This window comes from Erinaceus europaeus, chromosome 1 (assembly GCF_950295315.1).
Source record: "Erinaceus europaeus chromosome 1, mEriEur2.1, whole genome shotgun sequence".
Classification (NCBI taxonomy): domain Eukaryota; kingdom Metazoa; phylum Chordata; class Mammalia; order Eulipotyphla; family Erinaceidae; genus Erinaceus; species Erinaceus europaeus.
The window spans coordinates 50,394,664-50,419,300 of record NC_080162.1 but is presented as its reverse complement, the minus strand read 5'-3'; the positions used below and the strand labels follow the sequence as shown (position 1 = coordinate 50,419,300).

The 24,637-nt window shown below is 43.5% G+C and overlaps 1 protein-coding gene across 3 annotated transcripts in view; it reads left to right on the top strand.

The window, feature by feature from the left end:
* The window catches only part of EYA2 (EYA transcriptional coactivator and phosphatase 2), a 326,053-nt gene that overhangs the window by 279,252 nt on the left and 22,164 nt on the right, over positions 1-24,637 (top strand). For all 3 annotated transcript variants that reach the window (XM_007526717.3, XM_060185905.1, XM_060185898.1), the window contains 2 exons: positions 11,470-11,528; positions 22,572-22,732. In XM_007526717.3, the coding sequence (XP_007526779.1) occupies positions 11,470-11,528; positions 22,572-22,732 (220 nt within the window). The remainder of the gene's footprint in view (positions 1-11,469; positions 11,529-22,571; positions 22,733-24,637) is intronic.

The following is a 24,637-nucleotide window of genomic DNA, read 5'->3' as shown; positions in this document are numbered from 1 at the left end:
GCGCAAGGACTGGCATAAGGATCCGGGTTTGAGCCCCTGGCTTCCCACCTGCAGGGGAGTCGTTTCACAGGCGGTGAAGCAGGTCTGCAGGTGTCTATCTTTCTCTCCCCCTCTCTCTCTGTCTTCCCCTCCTCTCTCCATTTCTCTCTGTCCTATCCAACAACGATGGCATCGACAACAACAACAATAATAACTACAACAACAATAAAAAAACAACAAGGACAACAAAAGGGAAAATAAATAAATACATTTTAAAAAAAGAAAAAAGGACAGTACAGAGAGTGGGGCGGTAGCACAGTGGGTTAAGTGCACGTGAGTGCTTTCTTTGTTCCAGGCATGCAAGTACATTTCTCACTGTAATCTCTTAACACCCCTACAGGAGAGTTTGTTTTTGTTGTTTTATTTTTGTCTGTTTGTTTGTTTGTTTGTTTAGAAAAAAATTAATGTACTACCAGCGCTCAGGATTTCATGAATGTGCTCTACCACAGAGTCATTTTTCCAACCCAATTGCTTTATTATTTTATTTTAAAAATATAAAGGTATGGTGCAAAGCACAAGGGCCTGGTTCAAGCCCCCAGCTCCCCACCTGCAGGTATGTCGCTTCACAAGCGGTGAAGCAGGTCTGCAGGTGTCTTTCTCTCCTCCTCTCTCTCTTCCTCTCCTCTCTGCATTTGTCTCTGTCCTATCCAAAAACAACAACAGCTATGACAACAATAACAACTACTACAAGCACAACAACAAGGGCAACAAAATGGGAAAAATAGCCTTCAGGAGCAGTGGATTTGTAGTGCAGGCACTGAGCCCCAGCAATAACCCTGGAGGCAAAAAAAAAAAAAAACAGATAGGACTGGGAGATACTTCACCTGGTAGAGCATGTACCTTGCTATGTACAAGGCTCCAGTTCAAGCCATGGCATCATATGGGTACACCATAGATAATACCAGGGGAGCTCCATGGAGGTCAAGCAGTATTTCATCTTGGTATTTCATCTCTTTCTTTCTTTATTTTTTTATTAGTGATTTAATAATGATCAGCAAGATTGTGGGCTAAGTAAGAGGGGATACAATTCCATACAGTTAACCACCACCAGAGTTCCACATCCCATCCCCTCCACTGAAAACTTCCCTATTCTTTATCCTTCTGGAAGTATGGAACAAAGATCTTTATGGAGTGCAGAAAGTGGAAAGTCTGGCTTCTGTAATTGCTTCTCCACTGAATATGAGTGTTGACAGGTTGATTCATACCCCCAGCCTATTTCTGTCTTTCCCTAGTGGGGTAGGGCTCTGGGGAGGTGGGGTTCCAGGACACATTGGTGAGGTTGTCTGCCCAGGGAAGTCAGGTTGGTGTCATGGTAGCATCTGCAACTTGGTGGCTGAAAAGCATTAAGATATAAAGCAGAACAAAGTGTTTAATCATCAGGAACCTAAAGGTAAGAATATAGAAGATGAAATTGAAAGTCTTCATGTTAGAAGAACCCAGTAAGTCTACTTCTCACTACCCACTACCAATTATATATATGAAACTGGTGCCAGGGAGGCTATTCACAGGTATTGTTCTGAGTTCACTCCCCAGTACTGCATTGGGAAAAAAAATTACAAAGTACTGCTCCAGCATCCATGGAGTTCTGACTCATTTTATCAGTTGTTGCTCTCATGCATTGCCAGGAATTGAACCCAGGGCTTCATGCTTGCAGGTAGGCACTCTACTGCTGATCTACCTACTTGGTCCCAAGTCTTCCTCCTCCTCCTTCTCTCCCCTCTCCTCCTCCGTTTCTTCCTCGTCTTCTTCATTCCTCTCCCCTCTCCCCCCTCCTCCTTTTTGTCCCTCTTTTACAATGAGAAAGCTGAGGCCCAGAGAGGTCACTCCCTCAAGCTTTGTGTTCCTCCTTCTATGTGCAGTGTGGAGATTTGATCCCAAACTGGGATATTTCTGCCTCTCCAGTGGTATCGTTTCAAGATGAACTACACATAGAAGGAACACAAAGCATCAGAATGGACAGAAGTCAGTCTTTCATAATAAACTAGATTAATGTAAAGGTTTTTGGCAGCAACTCTCCTGCATCCCATTCAGGAATGGCCAGGCAGGCAAGGGGGGGCCTTTCAAGATCCTGTCAGAGTTTGCAAAGGCCTTGCAGGAGGGATGCAGAAGTGGCTGGAATCTGAACAGACCAAGGCTGCTTGCCTGATATGCTGGCCTGAATGCTAAACACCTGATTTACGACTCTGCAGGAGCTATCTGGGAGAATAATATTTCACCATGTCAGCGCCGCGATGCTCTCCAAGGCGTCCTGCCCAACTGGCCATTAATACTATGCGGACCACAACCTCTTTAGTGCTGCCCAGATAAATTAAACATTGAGACAATGCAAGAAAGATAGCTAGATATATCCCTACCCCTTTCACCCCTCACCCCAGGGAGTAGACCCTCTCTGGTAAGTCTAAAAACATCATTAAGCAATCTAATTTTCAAAATATACCTGCCTCAAAGAAGGAGGAATAGCCAGGGAGTCCATCTGAATTTTGATGAGAATAACTGTTTTTTTTGTTTTACTTTGCTTTGCTTTGCTCTGTTTCTCTTTTTACCAGAGCACTGTTCAGCTCTGGCTTATGGTCCTACGGGAACTGAACGTGAGATTTTTGGAGTCTCAAACATGAGAGTCTCTTTGCATAACCATTAAGCTATCTATCCCCCCCCCCAGAATAGTTTTTCTAAAGCAAATTTGTCAGCAATTTCCTTTCTGCATCTATGTCTTCAGGCAGTCAAGGACAGAAAGTAATGGTATTGGACCATCGGGGCAGGAGGGGGAGACCCCAGCTGTCAACAACCTAATCAGCACAGATTTTGACAAGCCCACTCTTTAGCAAACAACAATGAAAATTCTTGATATCAAGACCTTTGGGTTGCAGGAGAATGATCCCAATAGATATGTATAGCGTGAAATTAAATTTAGCAGAAGAACTGATCATTGAGATGACCATTAAGGTAGATAGATTTTAGTCAAATGAACGAGAGAGAGAGATCAACTAATGGCATACAGAATAAAAGGGTGAATATTGTTACTGATACAGGAAAGATTTATTTTTTTATTTTTTGATCAGAGCACTGCTCAGCTCTGGCTATTGATGAGGTTTGAACCTAGGGCACCTCACACACAACTCCTGTGTGCTGCCACTGTACTATTTCCCAGACTGAGTTTTTTTTTTTTTTAATTATACCATGTGCAATGGTATACCACTGAACTTAAAAACTAGGTGAAGTTGACACTCTTCAGGAAGGTATTAATCACCAAAATAAGGAGAAGTTAATGAATTAGCTAAAAAAACCAAAAGCCCTGAGAAATTGAAGTGGTAGTCCAGGATGCACTTCCCAGTAAAAAATCAGGCAGATTTTAAATAAGAGTCCCAATGCTAGGGAATCACAAAATGTTTATGTAAAAAACTTTCATGCTAGGGGCCAAGTGGTAGCACAGCAGGTTAAGCGCATATGGCGCAAAGCCCAAGGATCCCGGTTTGAGCCTCCAGCTCCCTAACCTGCAAGGGGGTCGCTTCGCAATCTGCAATTGGTGAAGCAGGTCTGCAGGTGTCTATGTTTGTCTCCCCCTCTCTGTCTTCCCCTCCCCTCTCGATTCCTCTCTATCCTATCCAACAACAACAATACTAATAATAACAACGATAAACAAAGGCAACAAAAGAGGAAAAAATGGCCTCCAGGAGCAGTGGATTCATAGTACAGGCACCAAGCCCCAGCAGTAACTCTGGAGGCAAGAAGAAAAAAAAAAAAAAACTTTCATGCCTGATGCTCAAAGGTCCCAAATTCAGTCCCCAGCACTACCATAAACCAGAGCTGAACAGTGCTCTGGTGTCTCTCTCTCTCTCTCTGTTTACGTGTGTGTTTGTGATAATAAGTGAAAGAGTTTAATAAAATTAAACTCAGATCTTTTAGTAATGGTCAGGTGAAGACTCAAAAGATATTAATCCACTTGCCCAAGATCACAGTGGGACAGGGACTGAGACCCAGGGATAGGTTTTGAATGCTTAAATGAATGTGGAGGAACTGTGAATGTGAATATCTCTACCCCAGTTCTCTTCTTCCCTTTTCCCCAAGATGTAATTATGTATAGCCCCCTGATGTATTCATATAACTTGAAATGAGGGGTGCAGCTCTCCTTTGCATCTAAATTGCTTATCAGTAGGGTTGACCATCCATTAGCCTCTCTTAATGGAACTCAAATTCAATTTGACCATACAGTGCCAGACACAGAGTTTGGACATAGAGAGTTCAAAATAGTAAAGAATTGCAATAACCATGGCAGACCTGTATGTGGCATTTTCTTTGGATGAGGACTCTTTCCAAGGCCTTTGATTATCTTGATTCAGTTAATCTTCAGAGAGGTAGCAAATATTTAATAGCTCAGTTCCAGATGAGGGAGCTTATTTTTAGGCTTAGAAAGTTTGAATATCTTGTCCCAAGTGTAGTAACAAAATCAGAGTTGCACCTAGACCCCAGAGTCAACTTACAAAAAATGGGCAATAATGGGCCAGCAAAGAATTCATTTGGATGGTCTGCTCCTTCACCACATGCACAACCCAGGTTGAAGCCCAGCCTCCAACTTGTTGAAGGCAGTTTCAGGAATATAGTCTCTTTCAATCTCTCACTAAGCCTAAAACAGAAAGAAGGGCAGAAAGAAAACAGAAAGAAAGGGCACTATTTCAGAATGTCCCATATTAATAGATAAAAGATAAAATTGTCCATTATATCAGGAATAGGTTCGTCCAAGAGATCTCACAAAGTGGGGAAAGAAATAAAAGTCATTTATCCTGACATGGGATGGAGTTGGGGAATTTTACAGAAGGGAGATAACATTGACAGATATCTGTTCAGGCTTTTTATAAATGATGCATTCACAACAGAAGGAAGAGCAAAGTACCAAAGCCCTGTGGTGGGATTGTGGAATTGTGGAAGACAGGGAGGCAACTATACAGAGAGGACAAGGGTAGGAGGAGGGAAGGAGGTCATGGAGTACATATACATGAAGCCAGAGACATCGTGATGCCTTTGCTTTTATTCAAGGAAAAGCCATTGTGAGGTATTGAGCAGGACAGGATCTGACCCTGTATTTTATAGGCTCCCTGTAGCTTCTGCGTGGAAATTGGGTAAGAGGAATGGAGGAAAGAGTGATAAAGATGGACGGAGAGACAAGAGAGGAAACAGAGAGAGGAGATGACCTCCATAGTCAGGGGTCACACACTTGTGTATGATATATATATAATACATTATATATTATATATAATACATACTTAAAGCTTTGTGAGTCATATTATATCCATCACAGATATTCTCCATTCTCCCAGTCTCCCACTGTAGCACAAAAGCAGCCATAGTTAAATGGGAATCTGGGGAATGTTATGCATATACAAACTATTGTATTTACTGTTGAATGTAAAACAATAATTCCCCAATAAAGAAATAAATTATAAAAAAAAGATTAAAATAATCCACAAAGCTAAAAAAAAAAAATCAGCCATAGACTACACAGATAAGCAAATATGACTGCATTTCAATAAAGCTTTATTAATACAAGCAGGTAGCAGGCCTGTTATCCAAAGGTCTTGGTGGGCTGCTCCATTACCAGCAAAGTGACTGATGAGTTGGACCACAGAGGGTGCATGGAGAAGGCAAGAACAATCAGACAGTGAATCTATATTGAAACAAAAGGCAACAACGTTTACAGGTGGCTTAGTTGTGGGCTAAGAGGAAAAGAAGAGAGTCACAGAGAACTCTAAGCCCCATACAGGGCCTAGCCTAGTTTAGGGCACATAAAGGTGATAATCATGTACAGGAAGGGAATCTTTGGTTCAGTACTTCCTGTACATTTGCCTTATCTTTTCCAGTGACATGAGAAATACCTAAAAGGCAAGAGCCAGCACTAGTCTTTGAGACCTCCCTTCTTGATCCATTTAAGTTCTAAATGGTCCTGTAGTAAGTGTCCTTATGGAGTAGTCTTTGGATGGCTCACTATATAGCCTTGGACGTAGTGTTCATTTCCTGCAGGCTGCCATAACCAAGTACACAGACTGGATGTTTTAGACTTACTGTCTCATAGTTCTTGAGACTAGAAATCCAAGATCAAGGTGTTGGCAGTGCTGGTTCCTCTGAGGACTGAGAGGGAGATTCTGATCCTTGCCCCTGTCTCTGGCTTACAATGTTTTCAGATGTTCCTTAACTCATAGATACATCATCCATCTCTGTTCTCATTGTCACTTGGTGTTCTTTCCATATGCAATCTGGCTCTGTCCCTGGGCTTCCCCTTTTATTAAGGGCACCAACCCTTAATAATGACCTCATTGTAACTTAGTCATACAGAAAGACCCTATGTCCAAGAAGGTCACCTCCGCAGTTACTGGCTAGGATGAATTCCATACATAACAAGCTTGTTCCTGAATTTCTGCTCACTTCATTTTCTCCCCCATGAGTTAAGCAGCAATTGTATTCCCAAGTAATAGGTCTTAAATATTAACTTCTATCCTGCCTTTTCCCTATGAAATATTTTCAATTACTTTTTTTTAATTTTTTTAAATATTTTATTTTATTTATTTATTCCCTTTTGTTGCCCTTGTTGTTTTATTGTTGTAGTTATTATTGTTGTTGTCGTCGTTGTTGGATAGGACAGAGAGAAACGGAGAGAGGAGGGGAAGACAGAGAGGGGGACAGAAAGATAGACACCTGCAGACCTGCTTCACCACCTGTGAATCGACTCCGCTACAGGTGGGGAGCCGGGGTTCGAACCGGGATCCTTATGCCGGTCCTTGTGCTTTGCGCCACCTGCGCTTAACCCGCTGCGCTACAGCCCGACTCCCCACTTTTTTTTTCAAAGCCAATGTAGAGGAGCAACACAGGTGGCAGTTCAGCGGACAAAGTATTAGACTCTCACGGATGAAATTCTGAGTTTGACCCCCTAGCACTAGTTCTTATTCTCTCACTCTTTGTCTCTCACAAAAATGAAAAAAACAAAACCATATAGCATACACACACACACACACACACACACACATATATATGTTATACAAGAAAGGGGCTTAATAAGTTTAAAGCCTCCTTTGGCCATGAATCCAATCCCAGCACTTTCCTAGATGGGCCTGCTGCTTCCAGGTGCTTGATTTTGTCTGGATTCCTGCTTTTTCATTTATGTATATCACCATAGAAAGTCTTTCCTCCCTCTCTCTCTCTCTCTTCTTATTCTTTTTTTCCTTCTTCTCATTCCCTGCCTCCCTCAAGTGTCAGGACCTCACACATGTGAGTCAGCTCCAGGGCTGGATTTTTCATTCTTTCCACTTCAGATGGCGGGAGAGGAGGGATACCACAGTGCTATACCACTATCTGTGGTATTTCCCTCAGTGCTATGCTACTTCCATGTGGTGCCAGGACTCAAAACTGAGACTTTGAACCTAGTAAGATATGTACCCTACTGCATAAGCTATCTCCTAATCCTCATTTTTAATGGAGTTTTGTAACTATATGTATGATATGATACTGAGCCTATCTTCACTCTGCTTGTTTTTCCCACACTTTAGTATGTCTCTGGAATATTTCTATGTGCTAATAAAAAAAATCCCCCTTAGTTCTGAATGCTGAGTGAGGCTCCAGTGAATGGATATATCATATTTCCTTTAGCTATGATCCAATTGAGGGAACTTGAGGTGATTTCCAGTTCTTCCTGGGATGGTAGGCACCTTTGAACAAGACTCTTTACAGGTGTTTCTCTGGGTCAGAGGTGTAAATGTCTTGAGGCCAGGATTATACTCACCCGTGTCAAGGTCCCAAGGGCCCTTCTTCTATCTGTAGTTGAACCCACTCAGACCCTCAGGACAGTCACATTTGGACCCATTTGGAGAAGCCAGAAGTAGCCCAGGCTGTGAAAAGTGGGTATCCTGTCTCTCAGAGTCCTGCCCCCCCAATTCTCCCACCCCTGCCCCCATGCAGTAGAATTGAGCAGCACAGGGATCCTCTTCCCCATGAGCTTAGCCCTGTCCTCATGTCCTAGGCCTGGTCCGCTCCCTCACTGCAGGCTTAGCGGGTAACTCGATCCAAGTCAGCTGGTAGAGTATGAGGTAGCGTCTAGCTGAGCGTCATGGTATTTTATTAAGTCCGAAATGTGATCGCTACTGTTGTCACACTTTAGCGCCCCCAACAATCCCCCTGCAAACGAGAAAACCAGACCCTCCCCACATGCCTCTCTCCTGACATCAGGGAGAGCACATGGCATTCTGCCCAGGGGCCTGAGTCCCCCTGACCCTCCTAGCTGCTTCCTTCTAGGGAAGAACTGGGATGTTTGACTATTCCAGGTAAGATGATGGGTTGGGAAAGGAGCAAGTGGAAATTTGCTAGTAATTTTAACCCTCTCTGTGCCTGGGTCTGTAAAGTCAGTGTGACTTTAAGTGCAGATTTCATTAACATATTAGGACTGCTGGCTCTGGGGTCTTTCCATTTCTCTAAGATGGATTGGAATGGAGAAGAAACCTGTAACTCAGATTCCTACAGGACCAGCTAAGTATAACCTGTAGTTAGAGGCCAACTAACTAGACAATGTAAAGCAAAGAAGCCTCAGTAGAATCTGAAAACAGATGCCCAGGCTAATGACTGCTGGGACATTGGAATGTAAGCCTTACATTCTCAAAGTAGCTCAACATCTGGAGAGAAAAAGAGAGATGCAGGGACAGACAGCAAAGGATAGTGAGCGCTCCCTGCGTTTCTGACTATTATTTCAATTATTATATTTATTATGTAAATACTATATATTAATATACTATCTTTATAACATCATTATATGGCCTTTTTTCTTTTTTTTTGTTTTTGTTTTTGTTTTTACCAGAGCACTGTTCAGCTCTGGCTTATGGTGGTGCGGGGGATTGAACCTGGGACTTTGGAGCCTCAGGCATGAGAGTCTGTTTGCATAACCATTATGCTATCTACCCTCCGCCTTTTTCTTTTTAATTTGAGCACAGTATAGGCTAAGTTAGATCTGTTGCCAGGTCAATTTTGTATAAGTTCTTCCCTGATGAACTTATCAGCATAGAAGAGAATTTGTCAGACTAGTTCCTGTATCCCTCTAGACTATATCCAGTAAAATTTTTTTGTCATGATGGAAGTGCACATGCTATCCAGTATGGTAGCATTTCTCACCTAAGGCTGTTGAGTACCTGAAATTAGATTAAGACACTGAATTTTCATTTTATTTTTTACTAGGTATATACAACTACTAAGTAGCCTCACTGACTAATTGCTACTGTGTTAGTGTGGCAGTAGTTTCACTAGAGACGGGGAGCGTGCCGTCGTGCTCACCTGCTCTTAGTCAATAGCAGTTCCTTCTGGGGAGTGAGGTAAATCCCACCTGGGGCCACCAGCATCCATTAGAATCCAAGGGAAGAAAGAAATATGGGCCAGTGCATAGAAAAGAATTGGATGTGAACCAGATATCTACAGACTATGAGCAGTCACTCAGTGCCTCCCCCACTTCTGTTCTAGCAGTTTTCAAGAGTTTCTCTCTTTTTTAATGTTTTATTTATTTCTTGGATAGAGACACAAATTGAGAGGAAGGGGGAGAGAGAAGGAGAGGGAGACAGAGAGACACACCTACAGCCCTGCTTCGCCACTTGTGAAGAAGCTTTCCCCCTGCAGGTGGGGACCAGGGTCTTGAACACAGATCCTTGAGCATTGTAACATGTGCCTCAACCAGGTCCACCACCACCAGCCCCCAAAGAGTTTTTCAACTGGGGTCACCACTTAGCACCTGCCAGGCTCTTGGTCATCTGCTCTAACTCCCATTTGCCTATGATTGGCTTATCTGTGGCCATCACCAACCAGACTGACCAGGTGCTATCCCAGACCATGGTTCCTGGAATCTGCGCCATCCTTTGTCACTGCCACAGAGCTACTGACCAGTATGTGCCTATGACACTGGAACTAGGCCTTTCCTTCTAGCACAGTCTTTTCCAGTCCAAAGCCCATACAAGGGCCATTCCAGCCTTGCATCCACAAAACAGCCAGGTCTCCCCAGATGCCTCCGTGCTTATCCCAATCCTGCCCCCAACCCCACCCCTTCCCTAAGCAAAGTGCCTGTTCACAAAGATAAATTCAAAGCTTTTCCTTGTCTAGAAAAAAAGAATCTTTTCAGGGGAGCCAGGCTGTGGCACACCTGGTTAAGCACACATGTTACAGTACACAGGACCCAGGGTCAAGCCTCTGGTCTCCACCTGCCTAATGAGAAGCTACACAAACAGTGAAGCTGTGCTATAGGTGTCTTCTTTCTCTCCATTCCCTCTCGATTTCTATCTCTATCCAAAAATAAATACATAAAATATTTATAACAATAATAATCTGTTGAAAATCTTGAAAAAGTAATTTTTCCATCTTTTATCCTCCCATCAAAGTCCAGAGAGGTAACAACAATTTTTTTCTTCAGCAGTCAGTCAAGTATTAGGCAACCAAGCCTTTGAGACTCACAGTGGTTATGTCACTGACTCAGTGTCACACAGATAAAAAGTGTGGCATGAGGAGTCAGGCAATAGCACAGCAGGTTAAGCGCAAGGACCAGCGTAAGGATCCCGGTTCAAGCCCCCAGCTCCCCACCTGCAGGGGAGTTGCTTCACAGGTGGTGAAGCAGGTCTATGGGTGTCTATCTTTCTCTTCCCCTCTCTGTCTTCCCCTCCACTCTCCATTTCTGTCTGTCCTGTCCAACAACAACGACATCAGTAACAACCACAATAACAACTACAACACTAAAACAACAAGGGCAACAAAAGGGAATAAATAAATATTAATTGAAATTCTTTAAAAAAAAAAAAAAGTGTGACATGGAGAATCCAGAATCCAAATCCAGGTGGTCAGATTCCAGGGCCTGGGTTTTCAGGGGTTGGCACAACACACTCATGGTGTTTGCCTTGTCATTAAGCTATTAAAGTATCTGAAGGTGCTTCATGATGGAGGTACAGTTGACAGATCCCTGTGTATTACTAATGGCTTCCTATTGGGGGCATTGTGTCACTCTTCACTTGGCAAATTGATAGAAATCTAACTCTCCTAGCCTAAGCTGAAAAGCTTGTTACTCATTTCTTATTACTGCCCTAACAAAGCTTCACACATAGGGGGCCAGGCAGTGGTGCCCTGGATTAAGCATACATAGTACGAAGGGAAAGAATCCATGTTTGGAGCCCCCAGCTCCCCACCTGCAATGGGGTGTATCTCTTCACAAGAACCCCTGGGTCCCCAAGTCTACAGGTGTCTCTCTATCTCTCTCCCTCCCCTCTCAGTTTCTCTCTGTCCTAGACAATAAAAATGAAATATGGCCGCCAAGAGCAGTAGATTCATAGTGCCGGCACTGAGCCCCAGCAATAACCCTGGAGGCTAAATAAATAAATAACAAAGTTCCACAGTTTTTAGTTCCACCTAACCTTTCTCCCAATTTTTTCACAGGATTGTGACCAGATCCACGTTGATGATGTTTCATCTGATGACAATGGCCAAGACTTAAGGTAGGAATTTGCTGAGTAGGAAGTGCACCATCTGGTTGGGTATCAGACTCATCGTTTGTTAGGAAGCAGGGAGGAGAGTGAGCTGCTTCTCAGGGGTAGGTATGCCTTCCTTCTACTGGAACTCAGTTGTGTTTCTCTAAACACAAAAATCACAGTCTCTTCCCTTCCTCCATCTTCTGCATCACCTTAAATCCCTGAGGCTGAGCTTCCCACAAAATTTCCCTATGTCTGCTTGTATTCATCTCTCTGGAGTTTGTTTGTTTTATTTTGTTTCCTGCTTACAAAAGCAGCAGATGCATACTTTTTTTTTTTTAATGCAGACATCAGGGAGTCATAGTAGCATAGTGGGTTAAGCGCACATGGCACAAAGCACAGGGACCAGCAGAAGGATCCCTGTCCCCACCAGCAGGAGAGTCACTTCACAGGTGGTGAAGCAGGTCTGCAGGTGTCTATTTTTGTCTCCCCCCTCTCTGTCTTCGCCTCCTCTCTCCATTTCTCTCTGTCCTATCCAACAATGACGACAACAATAATAACTACAACAATAAAACTACAAGGGCAACAAAAGGTAATAAATAAATAAATAAATATTTTTTTTAAAAGAAGTTTGGTATAAGGAGGCCAGGTGGTAGTACACCTGGTTGATCCACCTCACTGTGTACAAGGACCTGGGTTCAAGCCCCATCCGCTCCTGCAGGGGAGAAACTTCACAAGCTGTAATGCAGTGCTGCAGCTGTCCTTTCTCTCTCCTTCCCTATCTCCCCATTCCCTCTTAATTTCTCTCCTGTCAGATAAACGAGGAAAAAATGGATATAAGGAACAATGGATTTTTCCTACAGGCACCAAACCCCGAAGATAACCCTGGAGGCAATAAAAAATAAATGTTAAAAACGAGTTAGGTATAGAGCTAGAGAGGTGGCTCATCAGTAGAACACAAGACTTACAAGCCTGAGATCCTAGCTCCTGTACTCATGCCAGATGCCAGAACTGAGTGATTCTCTTCTCTCCTCTCCTCTTCTCTTCTCTTCTCTTCTCTTCTCTTCTCTTCTCTTCTCTTCTCTTTTCTTTCTCTCTCTCTCTCAAAACTAAATATTTGGGTATCTGTACTTCAGAGGTTTGATTGCATTCATAAATGTTCATGCATGTCATTTAATATAAAAGTTGAGTGGTGTGGGAGGTGGTGCAGTGTGTAAAGCAATGGACTCTCAAGCATGAGGTCCTAAGTTCAACCCCCAGCAGCATATATACTAGAGTCATGTCTGGTTCTTTCTCTCCATTTATCTTCTCCATGAATAAATAAAATCTTTAAAAAAGAAAGAAAGAAAGAAAGAATTACATTAAAAGTTGATACTTGGGAGTCAGGCAATAGCACAGCAGGTTAAGTGCAGGTGGTGCAAACGCAAAGATCGGTGTAAGGATCCCGGTTCGAGCCCCCAGTTCCCCACCTGCAGGGGAGTCGCTTCACAAGCAGTGAAGCAGGTCTGTAGGTGTCTACTTTTCTCTCCCCATCTCTGTCTTCCCCTCCTCTCTCCATTCTCTCTGTCCTATCCAACAACGACAACAATAATAACTACAACAATTTTTTTAAAAGGCAACAAAAGCAAATAAATATTTAAAGAAAAAAAAAAGTTGATACTTAAGGGGTCCAGGCAGTGCCCCTCCACCTGGTTAAACACACATTGCCATGTGCAAGGACCCAGGTTTTAGCCTCTGCTTCCCACCTGCAGCAGAAAAGTCTTCTGAGTGGTGAGGCAAGTACTGCAAGAGTCTCTCTGATCTCTCTCCCTGTCTCTCCCTCCCCTCTCAATTTTTCTCTGTCTTTTCAAATAAAGGGGGAAAAGTGGCTGCCAGGAGCAGTGGATTCATCATGCAGGCACTGAGTTCCATCAGTACCTCTGAAAACAATTTTTTTCTTAAATAAGAGAGTAAGTGAAAACACTCCTAGAACATGGATTCTAGAAGAAAGGTACCCAACTGCTTTAAATGAAACATGTTTCAGAGGCATGTGGCTGGGATGTTCCCAACTTGTACCTTAGGGAAACTTCAGAAAAGGAGAATCTTAAGTCTGTACTTACCCAAAATTATCACAATTCAACACCTCAAGACCCGTGAAAATTTTTATTAGCTCAAATAATGTTTTATTTATGGAGCCAGTCATAACGTCATGTGCTTCCTAGGTATCTCTTCCAATTTCAAAAAAAAAAAGTTTTGGGTGTCGGGTGGTAGCACAGCGGGTTAAGCACAGGTGACCACGCAAAGCACAAGGACCGGCGTAAGGATCCTGGTTTGAACCCCCAGCTCCCCGCCTGCAGGGAAGTCGCTTCACAGGCAGTGAAGCAGGCCTGCAGGTGTTTATCTTTCTCTCCCCCTCTCTGTCTTCCCCTCCTCTCTCCATTTCTCTCTGTCCTATTCAACAACGACAGCAATAATAACTACAACAATGAAACAACAAGGCAGCAAAAGAGAATAAATAAATAAATAAATTTATTTAAAAAATTTCTCTATGACTGAGTCCTACAAGTCTTTTCAGATTGCAGAACAATAGAAGTAACAGATGAGTGGGTGTTTCCTTTGTTTTAACTAGTTTTCAGAAAAGTCTCTTCCGTAATTACATTGCATTGCCAGCCAGAACATCTCAATTTATGGGGTCAGTAAGCCCTAAGTCAAGATTAGCTGTGTCTTTTCCAAGAAGCCACCATTGGAAACCACTCTTCCATGAAAGGCAATGAGCAACAAAAAATTGTCTTTTTAAAAGACAATTTTTATATATTTTATTTGTTTTATTTTAATGAGAAAGGGGTGGGGTGAATACTAAGACCAGAGCACTGTTCAGTTCTGGCTTCTAGTGATGCAGGTACTGAACCTGGGACTTTGGAGCCTCAGGCATGAAAGTCTTTCTGCGTAACCATCATGTTATCTCCCCTAATCCCCAGGTTTCCATTTTTATAGTTTCCTCTATATTTGGCTGACCTGGCACTTAAAGCAGTGTTTCTTTGAACCTTACCTCCTGCTAACCTGTTTGTTACCTCACTTTAAGAATTCTCATTCCAAGGGTGGTTTTCCCCAGGAAATTAAATTCTCCATTGATTTATTCAAGAACTATCCATTAGGTACCTACTGTATGCTAGGCACCATCCACCAGTGTCCCCTTTTTCTCTTCAGTAAACTGTAAAAACTGAAATTTGTGTTAACCTTTTTGTAATGCCTTATTTTGCACCATCCTCTGTTCCTAATGCCTAACGTGGATTTTACTCAGTATGTCATATTCACTGAGGAGTTATAAGTGTCCCCTTAGGAGCCAGGTAGTAGCACAACCAATAAAGTACACAGGTTACCATGTGCAAGGACTTGGGTTCAAGTCCCCAGTCCCACTTGCAGAGGTGAAGCTTCACAATCAGTGGAGCAGGTATCTCTCTCTCTCTCTCTCTCTCTCTCTCACACACACACACACACACACATACATACATACACACACACACACACACTCTCTCTCCCTCCCCCTCCCATATTTCTCTCTCCATCATAATTAAAAATTAAATTATTTTTAAAGTGCCTCCTTAAGCGTCTCCTAGTAGGGGTCAAGAGGTGATGCACCTAATTAAGTGCACATGTTACCAGGCGCAAGGATCCAGGTTCAAATCCCCATCCCCGCCTGCAAGGGGAAGCTTCATGAGAGGTGAAGCTGTGCTATAGATGTCTCTCTATCCCCTTTTTCCTCTCTAGTTCTCTTTGTCCTATTGAATAAAATAAATTTTAGAAAATAATGTAAAAAGGTCTTTTAGTAGCCTTAGGAAATAGATGGTCTTGTCATCATCCCTATCCTACCTATGGGGAATGGAAGGGACAAGAGATAAGTAACCTTCCCAGCCCCTCACAGCCGGTAAGTGGGGAAGGCAGGATACATAGACACCTTATCTTGTCCTTCATTTACTGGCAAAATGTCCAAGCATCTCCCCAGGGCACTTATTCTCCAAGCTTCTAGTCCCTATTCTTTCTCAAGGATGAGCTATCTAGCCTTCCCAGACACCTCAAGGTGGCCCCATTAAGGTGTTCTGGGTTCCTGTTATAACCTAAAAGGAAATTTTCATAATGTACAAATTAGTTGCTGTCCTACAAACAAAGGAGGGGGAATCTCCTCAAATTCTTTGCATCAGGAGCCTAAATTTGCAAATGGAACTATCCTCTACAAAAGGAAGTGAGATTGCATCTGTTATCATGAATCTCAAAAGAATTTCTACTGGCCACTCAAACCACTGCTGCCATTGAAAACCCTGCTGATGGCAATGTCACGTCACCCAGGAATACCAGGCAGCAAGCTGTGCTAAAGTTTGCTGCTGCCTCAGAAGCCATTGCTACTGCAGGTCTCTACACCACACAGACCCAGCTGGTCTCCTAGTAGCTACAACTTCATGTGGTTATTGATCCCAGGTGGACCATCAACCTCCCAGAGATGTGTCACAGGTTAACCTGCCTATCATCACCCAAGGTGTTTCACCAGGGATTCACCACTCTAAGCCAGCTTGTATCAGACAGAAAGAGACAGAGGGAGAGAGAGAGAGAAAAGCATCACAGCACCAAAGCTTCCTCCAGTGCAGTAGAATCCTGGCTTGAACCTGGGTCAGGTGCATGGCAAAGCAGGCAGACTACCCAGGTGTGCTATCCTGACAGCCCAGTCCTGTGGAGTTTTTATATATGTATTTATCTTTACTGGAGTGTTGCTCAGCTCTGGCATTGGGTGGCACTGCTGGGAGTTAAAACTGGGTGCTCATTCAGATCAGTGGAGCAGAACTGAAAAGCTCAGAAATGAGCCCACACATATACAACCACCTAATATATGACAAAGGGGCCAAAACCATTCAGTGGGGTAAAGAAGTTCGCTTCAGCAGATGGTGCTGGGAAGATTAGATAGCCACATGGAGAAAAGTGAAATTAGATTACCGCATAACATACACCAAGGTCAAACCAAAATGCATTGAAGATCTAGATATTAGACCAGAAACTAAAATTTATAAAAGATAATGTCAGTGAAACTTTGCAGCACTTTCACATCAAAGACATATTTGGGAGATTACCAGAGCTTCTATACATCAAAAGAAAACTATACAGGGACAACCTGGCAACCCAGTAAGTGGGAAAAGATATTTACACATTACAAATCAGACAAACAACTGATATCAAACACCTATACAGAACTGGTAAAGATCTACCAAAGAAGCAAAAATAACCCAATAAAAAAGTGGACCAAAGAACTAAACAGAGGGGCCGGATGGTAGCACACCTAGTTAAGCATACATAGTAAGAAGCGTAAGAACCCACAAAAGGATCCGGGTTCAAGCGCCCAGCTCCCCACCTGCAGGGGGGGGGGTTTCACAGTGGTGAAGTAGCTCTGCAGGTGTCTATCATCCTCTCTTCCTCTTTATCTCCCCCCTCCTCTCTCAATTCCTCTCTGCCTTAACCAATAAAATGGAAAAAATGGCCACCAAGAACAAAGGATTCATAATGTCTGCACCAAGCCCCAATGATAGCCCTGGAGGCAAAAAAAAAAAAAAACTAAAGAAGAGAAACAAACAAAAACTAAAGAAAACTAAAAAAAACTAAAAAAAAAAAAAAAAACTAAAGAAGAGAAACAAACAATGTGTCCTGGAGCTCCGCTTCCCCAGAGACCCACCCTACTAGGGAAAGAGAGAGGCAGACTGGGAGTATGTATCGACCAGTCAACGCCCATGTCCAGCTGGGAAGCAATTACAGAAGCCAGACCTTCCACCTTCTACAACCCACAACGACCCTGGGCCCATGCTTCCAGAGGAATAGAGAATGGGAAAGCTGTTGGGGAGGGGATGGGATATGGAGATTGGGTGACAGGAATTGTGTGGAGTTGTACGCCCCCCATCCTATGATTTTGTTAATGTCTCCTTTCTTAAATTAAAAAAAAAGAGAGAGAGATACACGGGAGTCCAGTGGTAGAGCAGCGAGTTGAGTGCACATGGCACAAAGCGCAAGGACCGGTTTAACAGTCCCGGTTGGAGCCCCCAGCTCCCCACCTGCAGGGGAGTCAGTCACTTTACAAGCAGTGAAGCAAATCAGCAGGTGTCTATCTTTCTCTCTCCTTCTCTGTCTTCTCTCCTCTCTTCATTTCTCTCTGTCCTAGCCAACAATGACATCAATAACAACAACAATAATAACTACAACAATAAAACAAGGCAACAAAAAGGAATAAATAAATATTAAAAAAGAAGAGGGGCGGGGGTAGATAGTGTAATGGTTATGCAAAGAGACTCATGCCTGAGTCTCCAAAGTCCCAGGTTCAATCCCCTGTACCACCATAAGCCAGAAACACCAGTGCTCTGGTGTTTCTCTCTACATCTCTCTCTTAAATAAATAAATAAATAAATAATACAAAAAAGAAGAGATACACAGGTGGCTGGGCAGTAATGCAGCAGGTTAAGTGCACAAGGCGTGAAGCTCAAGGACCAGCATAAGGTACCTGGTTCGAGCCCCCGGCTTCTTACCTACTGTGGGGTCGCTTCATAGGTAGTGAAGCAGGTCTGCAGGTGTCTATATTTCTCCCTACCTCTCTATCTCCTCTGCCTGTCTCAATTTCTCTCTGTTTTATTGAATAGAAAAGAAAAAGAAAAAAATGACCACCTTAAGTGGTGGATTAGCAGTGCAGGCACTGAGTCCTGGTGATAAACCCGGAGGCAAAAAAAAAAAGAAGAAGAAGAAGAAAGAAGGAGGAGGAGGAGGAAGAGGAGGAGGAGGAAGAGGGGGAGGAGGAGGAGGAAGAAAGAGAAGAAGAGGAAGAGGAAGGAGAAGGAGAAGAAGAAAGGGGGGGTCAGGCGGTAGTGCAGTGGGTTAAGCACACATGGCGGGAAGCTCAAGTACCAACATAAGGATCCCAGTTCAAGCCCCTGACTCCCCACCTACAGGGGAGTCGCTTTACTGACAGTGAAACAGGTCTACAAGTGTCTTTCTCTTTGTCTTCCCTTCCTCTCTCCATTTCTCTGTCCTATCCAACAACAATGACATCAGTAACAACAACAACGATAAATAACAAGGGCAACAAAAGGGGAAAAATAGCCTCCAGGCACAGGGGATTCATAGTGCAGGCACTGAGCCCCAACAGTAACCCTGGAGGAAAAAAAAGAAGAGGTACACAGTGGGGTAGGTGGTGGCACACCTGGTTAAGCGCACACACTGCAATCATAAGGACCCAGATTCAAGCCCCTGGTCCCCACTGGCAAGGAGAAAGCTTCATGAGTGGTGAAGTAGGTCTGCAGGTGTCTCTGTGTTTCTCTATCTCCCCCTCCCTTCTCAATTTCTCTCTGTCTCTGTCCAATAATAAATAAATAAATAAATTTTTAAATTTAAAAAAGAGAAACAGTGGTCCGGGAGGTGGCACAGTAGATAAAGTATTGAACTCTCTATGGAGTCCTGAGTTCAGTCCCCAGCAGCACATGTACCAAAGTGATATCTGGTTCTTTCTCTCTCTCCCCCTATCCCTCTCATTAATAAATAAATAAACATTTTAAAAGAGAGGGAGAGAAAAGAGATACACATGGCCCACAGACACATGAAGAAATGCTCTACTTCACTTATCATTAGAGAAATGCAAATTAAAACTACAGTGAGGTCCCATCTTACACCTGAGAGAGTGGCTTACATCAACAAACCAGGAAATGGAAGGTGTCGGAGAGGTTGTGGAGTAAAGAGAACTCTACTGGTGGGATTGCAAACTGGTAGAGCCCCTTTGGAAGGCTATATGGAGAATCCTTAAACAAAAGTGGAGGTAACGTATGATCCAGCAATACTACCCTCAAGTATTATCCAGTGGACACTCAAACACTATTTAGAAGAGACATAGGTACCCCTATGTTCATAGCTACTTTATTCACAGTAGCCAAAGAGTGGAAGCAGCCTAAATACCCATCAATAGATGACTAGCTAAAGAAGTTATGGGATATATATTCCAGGGAATATTACTCTGCAATCAAAAGAGATGATACTGTGTCTTCTGAGACAAAATGGATGTCAATGAAGGTGATTATGCTCAGCAAATTAAGTAAAGAGATGAAAGACAACTACCAGATGATTTCACTCATATGTGGAATCTAGAGATCTAATTTACATGAGCTTGCCAAAAAAATAAATAAATAAACTAAAAAGAAGCAAGCAAACTGTAAAACTTGTGAGAACTATGGTGGTAATCTTTGGGAGGTGGTAGGGAGGGGATATGGAGCCTTGATGGTGGGTGTGGTGTAGAACTAAACAGTAATCTTATAATCTTGTAACAAACTGTTAATAACAAATCAATTATTTTTTTTAAAAAAGGGGTGGTGGCACACCTGGTTGAACGCACATATTACAATGTGCAAGGACCCAGGTTTGAGTCCCTGGTCCCCACTTGAAGTGGGAAAGCTTTATGAGTGGTGAAGCAATGTTGCAAATGTCTGTCTCTCTCCCTCTCTATCGCCCCCTTCCCTCTTGATTTCTGGCTAACTCTATCCAATAAACAAATAAAGATAATTTTTAAAAATCTTAATAAAAGAAAAAAATGGCCAGTGGTGGCACACCTGGTTGAGCACACATGTTACAATGTGCAGGGACCCGAGATAAGCCCCGAGTCCCTACCTGCAGGGGGAAAGTTTGCGAGTGGTGAAGCAGTATTGCAGGTGTGTCTGTCTCTCTCCCTCCCTATCACCCTCCTCTCTCTTGCTTTCTGGCTGTCTCTATCCAGTAAATAAAGTTAATATGAAAAAAAATTTTTTGAGAAACTGGGCCCTCTAGACCATCCAGCATGCAAGCCCTTTGCTCTGACACTGAGATATCTCCTTTGCCCTCTTGCAGTGTTTCTGTTGTTATATGAAAACCTCTTCCCTGCTAAGAGTTTTCTATGCAAGCTTTGAGACTTGGCCTCTGCTGAGAATAAGACTGAACCCCGGCTTAGCTGAGGCTCAATATGTCACATGGCCAACATGGAGAATGACACAGCACCCCACAATTTCCAAGTTCCCTTTATCGCTAGTAAGTAGCATTAAGTCAAGTCACATAGAGGTATTTATGATATACTTCCTGGTATTATCTCTTGCCCACTGCATTATATCATAAATATATGTATGTATACACACACACACACACACACACACACACACACACATATCTTTTGCCACTATTAAACCTATCAGATGGGGGCCAGAAAAAAAAAAGGTTCACCTGGATAGTCACCTGCCCTGCTATTCACACTGGTTTCAAGTCCCAGAACGGTGAAGCCTATCAACAACAAATAAATAATCCTATCATGTACAATCCAAAAATGGTGTGGTGACTCATTCTGGTAGAGCACCAGCTTGCATGTCTGAGGCACCAAAGCCTACAATTTCAGTCCCTAGCACCACCTTGTGCCAGAGTTGAGCAGTGCTCTGGCCCTCTTTCTTTCCCTCTTCTCTCATTCTCTATCTCATAATAAATAAATAAATTGTTTTCAATCATTAAAAAAGAAGATGCTTTAAAAAAATAAAGTTCATAAATGACAAAATAGTTCAGAAGGGAAAGGAAAAAACAAACTCATACCCTACAACTGCCATGATACTGTATCACCATTTCCTTCTGATCTTTTCTCTTAAGAGACATCCATGTTTGAAGCCCTTTGTGGTCAGTTCACCATCCCTGTCATACTGTGTTTTTAATCCTTGAACATTATATTATCAGCATTACCCTATAATTTCCCAAACCTATTCCAAAATCTCTGGGAGGGAGGAAGAAAAGGTCGTTCTCTGGAGAACTGGGCTGTCCCATCTCACATTCTTATTGCTATAGATAGCATATCACCATGGAGCTGGGCAGCAGGTAAAGCGCACATGGCACGAAGCACACGGACCATCGTAAGGGACCCCTGTTGGAGCCCCCAGCTCTCCACCTGCAGGGGGGTCGCTTCACAAATGGTGAAGCAGGTCTGAAGGTGTCTATCTTTCTCCCTGACTCTCTGTCTTCCCATCCTCTCTCAATTTCTCTCTGTCCTACCCAATAATAATAACAACAAGAGCAATAAAAAAGAGGGGAAAAAATAGCCTTCAGGAGCAGTGGATTCATAGTGCAGGCACCAAGCCCTAGCAATAACCCTTGAAGCAAATAAATAAATAAATAAGAATATGTGGTTGTGATCAAGACACACACACAATGAGAAGTATATCCTCTATACTTTCCCTTTCTGGTTCCCTGCTGCCACTTTTGTCATTACCTTTATGTGCCATCCTGATGTATCCCTAGTCTGCATGTAGAGCTTCTGAAGCCTTCACCTTGGCTTAAAGGAGTATGTCTACAAAGTGCTAGCAACCGACTCTATCTACTTTAACTAAGCAAAACAAAAACTCATTAAAATAGAGAATTTCTGTGGGAAAAGGTAGAGGTGCTCACAGGATGGAAAGAAAAAAGTCAACAGCTAGGCCTGAAAGCAGAATAGATTTGGGGTAGGAGGAGTAAGATAGCATAATGGTTATGCAGAAACATTCATGCTCCACACCACCATAAGCCAGAGTAGTCCTCTGGTATACACACACACACACACACACACACACACACACACACACACACGTGGATGAGAATACTAGTAGTGAAGTAGTGAAGTTTCTCTTCTGGACCCTTCTATCATGATGAATCAATTCCAACATTTTTTTTTAATTCCCACATAGCTTCAGATTCAAAACAAAAAGAAAAAGGAACCTTCCCCTAGCTTGACCACTGCATTTGAGGAGGGGCAGAGAGATTCCCCTCAAAATACAATAAAGATGTTGTTTGATACAGAAGAAAGGAAGGAAAATGGATACTACCTAGGCAGTAGAAAAAATCACCAGTATTTGGGGAACACTAACAAAAGCTATGGTGCTGTTTTTCCTCAAGTATATGTACACACACAGTGCCCCTGCACGGAGAGCTTCTGGACACCCTAAGCTCTGTGGGTTCCATAGGGATCTCCTGGTGAATGGGGTACCCATCTCCCCCACACTAACAATTTCTCTCTTCTTGCCCCCTCTGCTCCTCCCACCTCCCCAGTACATACAACTTCTCAGCTGATGGCTTCCACAGCGCAGCCCCAGGAGCCAACCTGTGCCTGGGCTCTGGGGTCCATGGCGGTGTGGACTGGATGAGGAAGCTGGCCTTCCGCTACCGACGGGTGAAGGAAATGTACAACACCTACAAGAACAATGTTGGCGGTGAGTGGGCAGGGAAGAGGCCTGGTCATAGTGCTAGGGGATCTGAGGGGCTCAGGCCATACCCCCAGCCCAAGGGAAACTCACCCACAAAGGACTCTGTCAATGACATCACATCTGCTCTGTGCCAACCCCTGTCCTCATGGGTTAATAAACACTCGCACAGATAATGCCATCCCTGTGACTCCCTCTAGAAGTGTCTTATTACTCTGTGATGCTGGGGGGGGGGGAAGCAGGCAGTTGAAGACTAGTACACACCAGTAAGCATGGGGGTGACCACAGGGGTCGACCATGTCTTAATCACCTCTGGATCCGATCACCAGAATGAGTGCCCCTGGAGACATGTTAGAAATGCAGGTTTTTGAGGTCGGGCGGTAATGCAGCGGGTTAAATGCACATGGCACAAACTGCAAGGACCCTTCAGGGAGAGGTCACTTCACAGGTGGTGAAGCAGGTCTGTGGGTGTCTATCTTTCTCTCCCCCTCTCTATCTTCCCCTCCTCTCTCGATTTCTCTCTGTCCTATCCAACAACAACAACAGCAATGACAACAATAACAACAACAACAACAACAAGTGCAATAAAATGGGGGAAAATATCCTCCAGGAGCAATGGATTCACAGTGCAGGCACTGAGCCCCAGCAATAACCCTGAAGGCAAAAAAAAAAAAAAAATGCAGGTTTTCCTGTCCCACTTCAAACTTGTCAAACCTACGATTTGGGGTGAGTCCAGTTATCTGTGTCTACTGTGCCTTTCAGGCATGGCTGTGGCCAGTGGTGCTGAAGTAAAGTGTGGGATAAGAGAGGTCATAGCATTCAGATAGCCTTGGAGGCCACAGGATGAGTGTGGACAGCTGGGGCCTTCTGTGTGGGAAAGACAGTGTCTAAACAGAATGGGCACGAGACCACACTTGGTTCCAGTGAATTTGTTATTCCTTCAACAAACACCATGTGTCAGCCCCTGCTGTAGGACTTGTTCTATAGTAGTGGATGATTTGGAGTCAGCCAACTTGGTTCCTGCTTTCAGTGAACTGGTAGACAAATGCCCAGGACAGTCATCAGGCACACATCATCTCACATACACTTAGAAGTCAGAGCTGTGAGAAGCACCGTGAACAAAGGATAGGGTGCACTGGGAGAGTATAAAGTAGAAGGATGGGCCTTGCAGAATAACTGGCATTCTAATTAAGTAGGAAGGATTTTGCCTGGCAAAAAAAGAAGAGAAAGTAAGAAGAGTGATCCAGGTTCTAAAGTGAGGTGTGCAAAATTCCTGAGACAGGAACACACAGGTGTCTCAAGGACAAAGGGCAGTTGCAGAAAATGGGACCAGCAACTAGGTCCACATGGACTGTGGAATCTGTGTTGGTGGCTGAGAGAATGGCAGTCAGGGCTAGAAATGTCACAGAGTGGGCTTTAAAAGTCAACTTCCTGGGTGCTAAGCAAAGTCTCAGAGTTTAGGTTTCTTTATTGACTTGCCCAGTGTTTCATATGTCAGTTGCAGCTCAAAAAGGAAGTACAAAGAATCCCTACCTTTAGGGTCACTGTGAGGGGAGGAAGAGGAGGCAGTGGCTGGAGAGATAGCATAAAGGTTTCATGCCTTTATGCCTTTCATGCCTTAGGGTCTGAGTTCCCGGGTTCAATACCCAGCACTACCATAAGCCAGAGAGCTGAGCAGTGCTTTGGTCTCTCTCTCCCTATTCTCCTCTCTCTCTCTCTCTCTCTCTCCATCCCTCCGTCCTTCCTATTGTCTCATTAAAAAAAATGAAATTTTAAAAAAGAAAGAAAAGAACAGATGTCATATTAAAAGCACAGTGTGCGGGAGTCGGGCTGTAGCACAGCGGGTTAAGCGCAGGTGGCGCAAAGCACAAGGACCGGCAGAAGGATCCCGGTTCGAACCCCGGCTCCCCACCT